Source organism: Cajanus cajan, chromosome 7 (assembly GCF_000230855.2).
Source record: "Cajanus cajan strain Asha chromosome 7, NIPB_CcT2T_4, whole genome shotgun sequence".
Taxonomy (NCBI): Eukaryota; Viridiplantae; Streptophyta; class Magnoliopsida; order Fabales; family Fabaceae; genus Cajanus; species Cajanus cajan.
In genome coordinates, this window is record NC_138523.1 from 56,359,976 (window position 1) to 56,371,550 (window position 11,575).

The following is an 11,575-nucleotide window of genomic DNA, read 5'->3' on the forward strand; positions in this document are numbered from 1 at the left end:
TAAATATCTTTAGAAGAATAAATTAATTTTTTATAAGAATATTTTATTTATATTTCAAATATTTAGATTTAATCTGTTTTGATTATTTTAAAATTTGTTTCCTTATTTTTAGAATAGGATATAATATCAATATTTAATTTTGTATAACAAATTTTTTCTATAAATAGAGACTCATAAATAAAATTAAATTATATTGATAAAAATCACTCTTATAAAATATCTCTTTAGACAAATATCATTAAATAATTTCGTTAGATTCTCTCATCCTCGTAATTATCCTATCTAGATTTTGGAGCCACTTTTACTAAAAAGTACTGCATGTGTTAAATAGTCGGTACGTGTAGTTTGTTGTGTGTTGTGAATGCTTACATGACTTGAACTTTTGAAGCGGTCTTGACTTCATGATCGTGTGCTAAGTAATGAACTATGGTATCGCTGCGGCATAATTGTTTTTTGTAAGATCAGGTGCGGGAAATCAAACCAGAGATTGAGGCTAAACCTCGTGTTGGGGGTTGTTGTAATGATGAATCTGTTTGGTTGGTTGTTGAGGCTACAAACTTCAATTAAATTTCTTTTCCGATGAGATTAAGTTTATTTCTATCACGTGACCAAACAAATAGCAAAGCAAAGAGCAAAATAACCATACCGGGTTTCTGATGATAACTAAGACTACAAGTTCATGAATCAAAGCCAATTGCATAAACTTTTTTTTTTTGCTGAATAGCCAATTGCATAAACAATCTAGTGAATTACAACTTACTGAAATCAGACCACATAAGGAGAATAATCAATCATGTAGGAAGTTGCTTTTGCATTCAAGGGGACTAGGGGACCTGCTCCAGAACATTATTGATGAACCAATTTGATTAAACAATACAATTAATCTATAAGTAAAATATTTTTTGCGGTTGCTAGAGCAAATTCTATTTTATTCTTGCTGACGTGGACCATATGTTTTTTTCTGCAGAAAGAATATTGCAGCCGCAGTCTCACATGCAAATTTGATTCTAATCAAATGAGACATTTTGATTAAAAGAACCCCATTATATAAAGCAAAATTTTATTTCAAACAAAATTACAAGACCACATCCTCTATTAAAATATCTGCATGAGACCTCAACACTATATCAAATACCATATAAAAAAATCTTACATCCTTTAATGGAGCATATCCTGCTATTTATAGAGTAGTTACGTATTATGTGTTCCCGATTAGTGGCATAATTGTGTAGATAATCACAATAATATCTCGATAATCATGAAACTAATTAGTTTCCACACAACATAAATATCTTTCATAAACATGTGTATACAAGTATAATTCGTTCGTCATTGGTTCTATACAAATAGGAATATATTGAACTCTACAGCGTTTATGTTGCACGTGGAGCGGTAAAAGATGTATCCCTTGAGAGGAAGAAGCTTCACGCTCCTGGAAAGTAATCTTCCCCAGCTAAGTTCAGCTGTAACTGTCACACAGAAATACAAACAATAATGAAAGTAATATGGTCAAGAATGTCAACAAAATGTGGAAACCCATTAGATATCATGTGATTAGTCACATGATATATATTGGCATGTGATGGAAAGATTGTGGAAATGTCAGATAAGTATGGGATTTGATTAAGGATCACATGATAAGCTCCTTCCATTCCATGTTCTACCTCACAACACAACAAAGATGTGGCATGTTAAATGATCCATCTATCATCCCTCTCCTTCCTCTTCCCTAAATCTGAATCTCACACAGCTATTCAGTATTCATTGGCTGAAGAAACCTTGGATATATTCATTTCATCTAATTTTTGAATACCTAAACCTTTTTGTTTTCCATTGTCCACTATAGTCTTCACTCTTCGACCACCAACAAACTATAAAAAAGGATTTACACTTCAGATACACCAGTGTACTTCATTCCCTTCTAAGACACAAACTATAACATAAACAAGCCTTGCAACTTTCCTATGGGCTAGTTCCAAGCACCAGAACTCCATTCTTTTGACTATCTTCAATTGTTGTTTCCACTAAACCCTGCCATGAAAATCACTCAACGTGCTTTGTTTGGAATCTTTGTCTTAATTCTCATACACTTAATCATTTGCTCTATAGTTTCAATCACCAGCGAGACCAATATGATAGGTAGGTGCCCACCACGGAAGCTACTGGTTCGTGTCTCCTCCTTCACTGCAAGTTTAGATAAATTGAAAATAGCTTATGAAGCCCCTCAGATATCAGTAACCACAAGTTTAAGGAAGAATCCTCCAAGCAACTCAAACCCAACCCATAACAAGCGACTCTGATCTGGTTTGTGTGTAGATCTCAATTGGAAGGTGGATTTAAGTCCAATTAATCTCTTTCTACATTTTTGCAGTTTGTCCAGCTAACTGTTGGATAGGTAGGAAAGCTGGTTTTGCAATCAGGATCACATTTTTTTACTTAGCTGTTAGGACTTTGTTGAATTTTATTATTGTTTTGGACCACGAAAAGAGTTCTCAGTTGATGTAATAGTAATCATTGTTTTGTACTAAGTTTTATTAGATTAGTTCACTGGTTGGTCGCAGATTTCTGACAAAGTACATTCTTGGTTTAGAGATTACTTAAAAAACGATTTGATTAGTTTCTTTATGACAAAATTAGAATTATTACCTTTTCTTGATGGATCTATCTAACATTAAAAGGTTCCCCCGTCCTTCTGTCTATGATGTTCTGACTTCTGAGTACTAAACATCCTTTTATAATTTAATCTTGCACTCTAGCTTTTTGAGATTTTTTTTCACTTGATCTATCATTGGCCTTGACTGCAGTAGAACATCAGCATAAATTCTCTCACAATTGACAAGATAATATCTCTCAAATTTTGAATCAAGAGCCCCCTTGTCTGTCCAAAAGAAAAGTTTTCACCTTATCCTCTAGGTGAAGGGTACTACCCCCTAAATTGTTATAGCGCCAAAATGACTTTGACTCCTCTCGAATTAAACACAAGCGTGTGAGTTCCTATACTGTCCTCCGTTGTTCTGATTTTGGAAATCTTGTCATGAAATAGAATATTGATGTTTCTCACGTAGCAATGAGGTTACATTGCTTTACTATGAACTGCAGTACTGTAAGTGATTGCAGTATGGATTCGTGTTCTTATTCATGAATCCTCATTCTCCGCTTTATTCATATGGGCTTCGCCCATTAAACTAGAAAAAAATCTCAACCCATTCAGAAAATGGATGTCTTAAGTTAGACCTTAGCCATCTTAACCTCCTTTATTATTCATAGGCAACATGACTTATTTCTTCAACTAATAGATATTTATCAAAATCACTTGTATATGTTTTTATGTTGGAGTGTGAGGAAGAACATTGATAGTTGTAGGAATTGGAAACCAAGAATAATCTACCATGATGTTGCATGCCATTTTATTACAATCTTTCAAATTTACACATGCAAGAACTGCTTGCTTCAACAAAAGTGAAACTTTTTATACACGCATTTTCACATGAATTGTTTCCATTGAAAAGCCTTTCTCTACACTTAGACTCAGTTTTCTAGAGAAGTGGGTTAGAGGATTTTTAACAGTTACATCATAGTCTCCATGGTGCAGTGAAATATCTACAAATCCTCTGTCATCTGCAGTGGCAACAAGAGACCCAGTTCTCCACTCCTGAATCAGCTTGTCCACAACGTCTCCAGCAGGAGTATTTTTGAAATTCTCATCTGCCAAAGTAGTATCGTTGAAACCAGCTTGTGCTGGACCAGAAAACATTATAATCCCTTCAACACCAGGATGAGAGTATCCCTCTCTTAGTATCTCTTCCAAGTATTCTGCCTACTCAAGAAACAACAGTGAGAAAAGTAAGGTAATGCGGAGTCACCTGGTATATTAATATTTCTTTCTTTTTCTTTTCTCTGACAGATAAAATATAAAATTGGCGGATTTTCCATGAAGGGGTCTTTTACAAGAACTTGTGAAAATAATTTGATTAGTTTACAGACTACAGTGAAAATATTTTTATGTTGTGAAGTAATTAGAAATCATCCCAAGTATGACATTTTAAGGTAATCATTACAAAATCAGCAAACTTGTCATACTTGACAATTTGTCATTCAAAGATAATATTAAAAATGCTTACACTGCTAGTAATTTATAATTTGACACTTAAATGCTAAGATTTTGATAGAGTTTATCAAAATAAACTTATAAACATATTTAACTCATTTACATGACTTGTGTTGTAATGTAAAAAGTTGAATTTTCTGTTGTAACTTGCAAGTTATAACTAAATGTTCAAGAAGTATATTAGAATACTTTCTGAAGTTGAGGAAATACCTGACTTGGACTTGGACCCACGCTCACTTCTGTGAGCCATATTGGAAGTCCAGTTGAAGCAAGAAGATCAAGACCTGACCTCATATAAGCAAGATTTGGGTGGCCAGAACCAAAATGGCCTTGCAACCCTATTGCTGCTGACATTCCAGCAACTCCTGGAAATGACAGAATCTCCTCAAGTTTCTTGATATATTTGACTGGGCTGGCAGCCTCATCCCTACTATGTTCAATAGTGTTATACTCATTTAGGAACATCTTTGGTTTTGGATCAAGCTCATAGGCTGTTGCATATGCTATTGCAGAGGCATTTTCACCAAATTTGTCCTCATAAAAGTGGAAGTGGAGATTCTCATTCATCACATCCCATGCAATCAGTTCTCCTTTGTATCTTGAAACCACAGATACTATTCTTCTTGTTGCTGCTTCTGCTAATTCTAAAGGTGATAGGGACTTAACCCATTCAGGCTGCTGCTTTGGATTGTCCCATAAAATATTATGGCCTCTAACAGAAATGCCATTCTTTTTTGTAAAATTCATCATGGCATCTGAGATAGTGTAGTTTTCCTGGCCTTGCTTTTTCTCCGTACTATACCACTTCATCTCATTGGTGAAAGCTGTAAATTTGAACCTTGACACAAACCAGTTCTGGTAGTCTTTGTTTGTGAGGATATAATGGTTCATTCCACATCCAAATGGGAAGCTCATCTTTGCTGGTCTCGCGATAACTGTAGCTCCTTTCATTGCTATTCCATTTACGTAAGTTATCTGCAATCTCAATTTCCTCTTACGTATCTGCATGGTATATAGATCAAGACTCGTAATTTCTTTCCCTTCTACAATTTACTAGTGTATTTGTATATGCAATTTGTTCTGTTATTGCCTTCATTAATTTCAATTGGTGAATTTCATTTTAGTAGCAATACAAAAATAAATGCAATGATTCTTTGTAAAGCTCTGGGAACTATGAGAAACTTGGTTTAAAAAAAAGTCCACCTAATTTTGGCCGCAATGTCAAGGTTTTTGTCGTCTCTGCAATCATAATGCAACCACAACTGTGGTCACATTGGCAACATTTGTCTATAATTTTTCGTAATATCAGGGATTGCGATGAAATTATAAGGGCGTCTGCAATATGAAACCTCAATAGGAAGCATTTACTTTCATGTAAATTCCAACATCTATAAGGAAAAGTGGGATTTGCATTATCTTACCCTCTCAATGCTGGCGTCTTGCAGTGATCTCCACTGCTTTTTAGTGAATGGTTGTAAGGAGACATTGTCAGCCCATATTTCCACATTGGAATTCTTGCTCTGTATAGTTGAATGAATTTTAGTTGAGAAAACAGATATCTAAATACACCATAAAAAAGGATCTCACGCAATTCTCAAGCACCTATAATTCCTTTTATTTTACATGCATTTGATATACACAAAAAATTTGCATGCCTTGAATAGGAACCTCCTAGTATCCTAGTTTGCTTGTTTAAAAATATTTGAATGGTAACATACATAGTTTCTCTTTCACTTTTCAGTATTTGCACATGAAGCTGCTAGAGCTAGTAAGTATTAACAGCTAACCCTCTTGTGCACTTTTAAATAGCACGAAAGGTTTCTGCCTCGTGTGCATGTTATTTCATTCTCAATAAGAGTGTTAAAAGTGGGCCTGTAATTTTATACTGGAGTTGAATTTTGAGGAAATATGCAAAGTAAGACAAGATGAAAAGCATAAACCTTACAACACTTTTTCTTGAAACAAAAATATGAAGGATTAATTGCTTGAATTAAATATGTTTTGATTCCTTAAGAAATATCAGAGTTTTATTTTAGTCTCTATATTTGTTTTTCTGGGAGGTATAAATCTAGAAATGTATTTCACCTTAAAAAAAATCTCAACGGGGCTGGAGAAGTTTGCAACTATGCCGCCTTTTAGAAGAGTCCAGCATCCATGTTTTGCTATCACTTGGCCACCTATTTCACTTCCTTTTGATTTGAATATAACTGACACAGTGTCACTTCCTTCACTGAGCTGAAACCAAGCTGAATGTAGAAAAGGAAGGAAAAATAATCACTCAAAATGTTTCAAAAAAGTAATGGCCAACGTGGCAACACTCTTCAAATGAATTCTGGTGAAAGAGAAGTCATATGACTCAACAATGGAGAAAGTGAAATTACCAGAAAAGGTGTATATCATTCCTTTCTTAAGATGGACCTTCTGAGAGAAACTATCCAATGGCTGTGTTCTGTTGTATGCAACGATGAATCTATTGCCTCCATTGGAAATTCGTTCCTTGATTGCTCCTTTTCCAAATACTGTCCAACCCTTTATGTTGTGATCAAATCCTGGATTTACTATAATGCCTCCTCCATACTGTGCTCTCTCAGGTTCTGCCAAACACTGCTTGTTTTCAAGGCAATGGCAACACATGTAAGTTTGTGTATTAACTGGTGACATTGACAGAAACTACCACATACCCATTTAAGTTATGAATTCAATGTTATGTACTCTAAAATAAAATAACAAGAAGACCATTTTGCAACTTAGAGAGAATACTCTAGTATATGAAAGTAATGGGTGAGGAAGTTTTATTGCCTTTATATTAGCAGAATAATCATAAGACAAAGAATGGACGCTGAGGCCTGCATGTATTGAGAAGATGTATTAGTTAGAGATTCTATATATATGTGAATGAAAACTTACGTGACATTGAAATTGAAAGAGAGGGAAGGAAGGGAAACCTGAGATGAGTAAAAGGCAAATGGTAATGCACAACAAGTTGCAGCCTTCTGCAGCAACCTTCATCTTTTCACTAATCAAATAAGACTTAACACACTAAATTTCTTACTAGTATCAGGGGTATATATTGACGCTGGAAATTAGTAAAAAAGAAAATGGTAATCATCAACTTCGCTTAATGCACATTTACGGGTTATGATTATTAGAGTAATTCAAGTATAAATACCTCTTACTTTTTCTATCCTACAATTTTATATTTCTTATTTTTTCTATCCCTATAATAATCTCATTTAATTGTTTAAAAATATTATATTTTCGGATACATACAAGTCCCACATCGATAAAATAAGAGAAAAAATAACAACTTATAAAGTACACACATACTCCAATGTTAGTGAGACCTTTTGGGTGATGACCAAAAGCAAAACCATAATGAACTGATCATTGTGGAGTATGTTTATGTAATAACCTTATAAAAATAATTATCATAAAATATCTCCTCAGACAAATACCATAAAATAATCTCAACATATATTGTGACCCCTATAAAAAGAGATTCTTATAAATTTTTAAAAAAAAATAGAGGATAGTACAATTTTGTAAAATTTATAAGATATCAATGTAATTTACGTTAATAATTAAGTAGAGATTAGCGCATAATGCGTGAATCTAAAAATCTCAGCATATAGATATTCTCTCCGTTTTTTATTCATAGTCATTTTAGCATTATTTTTTTGTTCTTTTTTCATTGTTACTTTTCTAAAATTAATGACTTATTAATTTTTTTTTCATTTTTACCATTGATAATTAATGTGTGTTTACTGAACAATGTGTTTATTCATTTTTCAATGTATATATTTTTTCTCCAACTACCTAAAAGGTATAGCAGAAAAATAAGTAATAAATACTTTAAAAAACTAAAATATTAATTATTTTCTTAATTCTTATACATAACCTTAAACATCAAGCAAAAAAAACAAAGGGAGTACTTACAAGTTAAAACAAGCAACAAAGATAGAATCTTGTTCTCAAGTTGATGAACAGTTTATTTAAAAAAATAAAATTAAAAAAAAAGCTAATAATTATTATATATTTTTAAAAGCATAAATATAAGAAAAAAAGCTAGTTAATAAAATACATAAATGTAAGATATGTAAATTATCAAAATCTACAATAAATGTAATTCATATTAATAAAGTAAATATTCAATTCTAATAAAAAAAATTCTAGCAATATTTAGATAATTATACTTAAATTTTATCCTAAATTAAAATTCTGTAGATATTATTTAACTCTTAACCCGGTTAAACTCTACTTGTTAGTTAATGTATCTTATTTAGTCAAGTGAAGTTGACCGTATCGGTTATAGATGTTATTTTAAAACACAGAAATACATGATTTGCTAAATTAATGGCATAGAAAAAGCTCATTTAATAGTAACTGAACTGAAAATGCTCATTTGTAACGGCTAGACAGCATTCCAATTTCCAATGTAGTAACTGAACTGAAAAACCAGCAAACCAATCTCAATGTTAATCAGGACGAAACATTAAATATTAAGTTTATTAGATCATCTCTCTTATTTTTTTTTAAAAACATTATATTGTAACTCCTGTAAAATAAATTATTGTAAATGTTAAAAAAAATAGTGTTAATACATCTTCATAAAATTTCAGAGAATATCGATATAATTTAATAAATACATTTAATAAAGATATTTTTATATAGAAAATTAACTTTCAAGACAAAATAGATTGTCTTACTCTTACAAAAGAAATCTACCCAATTCAAAAAAAAAATTGAATCTTATAATATAATAATAAGAATAAGAGGTATTATATTCTTATTTTTTTATTTTTTGTTTTTATATTTGTTGTCAAAAATTTTATTTCACGTTGCATAAAGAGGATGGAATTGGAGAAAGTAAAAATGAACACACAAAACTAATTCCGATGTTATTTCTATTATTTGATTGAAGAAAAAAAAAAGTTAACTTTTAAAGATATAAATTCTTTTATTCCTTCTACAATTTCTTTTCATTCTGTGACACCCTCTACCCCATTATTAATATACAACAAATGTAACAATAAAATATTTCTTTTCTTCTTTTTGGGTAAATAAAATCTTTCATAGTTGACAAATATTTCAAATATCACAAGGTAGAAGATTCACATTCGTAACTCATAAATCATAACTCCAGTGTAGAAATTATAAAAGAAAAGAAGTTAAGATTTTCAATACAATTTAGTGTAAAACAAGAAATCATATATATACAAATAATAATAAAGGAAATATAAATTAACTCCAGTAAAGGTGGCAGTGCCTCCTAGTTAGGAATCAATTTATATTTTCTAAATCATGTAATAAAATATAACAAGGATATTCATTCTGGTCTTTTATCAAGAACGTTCAAATTACAATTTCTTAACATACATTTTCCTTGAATTATCTACGTTATCTCTTCGTTAGAAATTACAAAGAAGAGAAACTAAAGTTATTAAAACAATAACATATTAAACTAAAAATAACTATGCCCCGATGTCACATCCTATCAGAGCATGCCCAATTGAAGCCTTTAAGCCTCATCACCAACATCCTCATGATGCTGATCATCTGCAACATAATTTAAAACATATACAAAAATAACAAGGGAGTGAGAAACATCTCACTCAGTTTCAGGTGAAGAATAAAGGTTAGATAGCACCCACACACACACAACAAATATAAGTCACATGTAAACAATACACATACATCATCAATATTACAAATACATTCATTTATCATGGAATGATGTCATGGACTCATCTCATAAATGCATGCATGTGGCGCCATAAGGAAGTTTCACATATCATCACTGGTGACCCTAAGGCACACCTGCACAACTGTCGGTGACCCTAAGGTACACCTGGTTAGCATATCATCAACTGTCGGTGACCCTAAAGTACACCTGGTTAGCATATCATCAACTGTCGGTGACCCTAAAGTACACCTGGTTAGCATATCATCAACTGTCGGTGACCCTAAGGTACACCTTGTTAGCATCAACTGTCGGTGACCCTAAGGTACACCTTGTTAGCATCAACTGTCGGTGACCCTAAGGTACACCTGGTTACATCACTGGTATGCGGCCTCAACGACACACCTGGAATAAGATATGCATATGATGCATGTCATACAATCATTATTTCATGAACTCAACATTTAACTTATTACAGAATTTCATTTAGTACATCATGTCCTCATTTGTCATAGTCTCATAATCATAGTTTGTCTCAATAGTCAATTCTTAGGTCTCATGTCATTTGTCCATATTTCACATGGTCATGTCATCAATACTCCTCATAAGGTCCGCATAGGTATTCACAGAGATTCAGAGAGCATTCTTATTCATATTAAAACTCATGTATTATTAACATTAATTTCATATTCATTTATTACTTCAACAAAGAAAAAGGTAGAGTAAATAGAAAATCAGACAGAACAACGACACTTTCAACAAAAACAAAGTAGAATAAATAGAAAATCGGACAGAACAACGGCACCTTCAACAAAAAGCAAAGTAGAGTAAATAGAAATTTATACAGAACAACGGCACCTTCAACAAAAAGCAAAGTAGAGTTAAATAGAAATTTAGACAGAACAACGGCAAGGGATTGGGGGCCAATCCGACAAACAACTATCCAACAATTATCCCCACACCCCTGAGCGAGGTTCTCACTCCCCCCCTTACCTGGATAAGCGGAGTTGAAACTTGGGCAGGGCCTCCTCCTCTGGATCCCCTCTTTCTTTTCCTCTCTTTCTTTCTTTCTTTCTCTCTCTCTCTCTCTCTCTCTCCTCTTTCTCTCTCTAAGATTACCACTTCTTGCTCAATATAAATTTTTCACCCCCCCTTGGCCCTATTTATAGGCCTCCTGGCGCAACCGGAACGGCCGTACTGATTTCGGAACGGCCTGTTCCGGATCCTTCAAACGTGGGCAAATTTCTCAACTGGAACGGCCCGTTCCAAAATCGGAACGGCCCGTTCTCAAAAAGCAGAACGGCCCGTTCTCCCTCCGGAACGGCCCGTTCTCCTTGTTGGAACGGCCCGTTCTGGGCCCGTTCCCAACCTAAAATTTTAGCTTATTTTAAATGCTCAGAACGGCCCGTTCCACTTTCGGAACAGCCCGTTCCGAGTTACTCAAATGCCCCTAATACCTTTATAAAATTACGAAAATGCCATCAATAATTACGAAAATGCCATTACTAATAAAATTATCCTTTTAAGGAAATTGGGGTGTTACAATTCTCCCCTCCTTTTAGAAATTTCGTCCCCGAAATTTACCTGAAAACAGAAATGGATGAGCTTCTCGCATCTTGCTTTCTAATTCCCATGTAGCACTTTCTTCAATATTTCCTCCCCAAACGACCTTAACCAAAGGGATTTCCTTTCCTCTTAGTTGTTTCACTCTCGTGTCATCAATCCTTAGAGGAACCGTTTCATAAGTAAGATTATCCTTCAACTGAATGTTGTCAGACTCAATGATA

At 33.3% G+C, this 11,575-nt stretch overlaps 1 protein-coding gene and 1 long non-coding RNA gene across 2 annotated transcripts; one reads left to right on the forward strand and one right to left on the reverse strand.

Moving 5' to 3' along the window:
• The first annotated feature begins 860 nt into the window (after positions 1–860).
• Positions 861–5,630, forward strand: LOC145949625 (uncharacterized). The gene is made up of 2 exons (XR_014428012.1): positions 861–3,848; positions 4,621–5,630. It is a non-coding gene; the product is annotated as an uncharacterized LOC145949625 (long non-coding RNA).
• LOC109795107 (endo-1,4-beta-xylanase 5-like) lies at positions 4,183–7,583 on the reverse strand. Its single transcript, XM_020354528.3, has 6 exons — positions 7,054–7,583; positions 6,908–6,954; positions 6,490–6,712; positions 6,194–6,354; positions 5,530–5,628; positions 4,183–5,110 (listed from the first exon to the last, which is right to left on the reverse strand). Exons 1-6 carry the CDS (start codon positions 7,115–7,117, stop codon positions 4,289–4,291), a joined length of 1,416 nt encoding a protein of 471 aa, XP_020210117.2. The 5' UTR covers positions 7,118–7,583; the 3' UTR covers positions 4,183–4,288.
• Between the last annotated feature and the right edge of the window lie 3,992 nt (positions 7,584–11,575).

Bases quoted from the DNA above. Each gene is read 5' to 3' on its own strand.
- LOC109795107 (XM_020354528.3), bottom strand. From the start codon at position 7,117: ATGAAGGTTGCTGCAGAAGGCTGCAACTTGTTGTGCATTACCATTTGC. The intron at 6,955-7,053 runs GTTTCCCTTCCT...CAATACATGCAG, and splicing joins TTGCCTTTTACTCATCTCAG to GCCTCAGCGTCCATTCTTTG. The intron at 5,629-6,193 runs GTGAAATACATT...TCAACTATACAG, and splicing joins CCGTTGAGATTTTTTTTAAG to AGCAAGAATTCCAATGTGGA.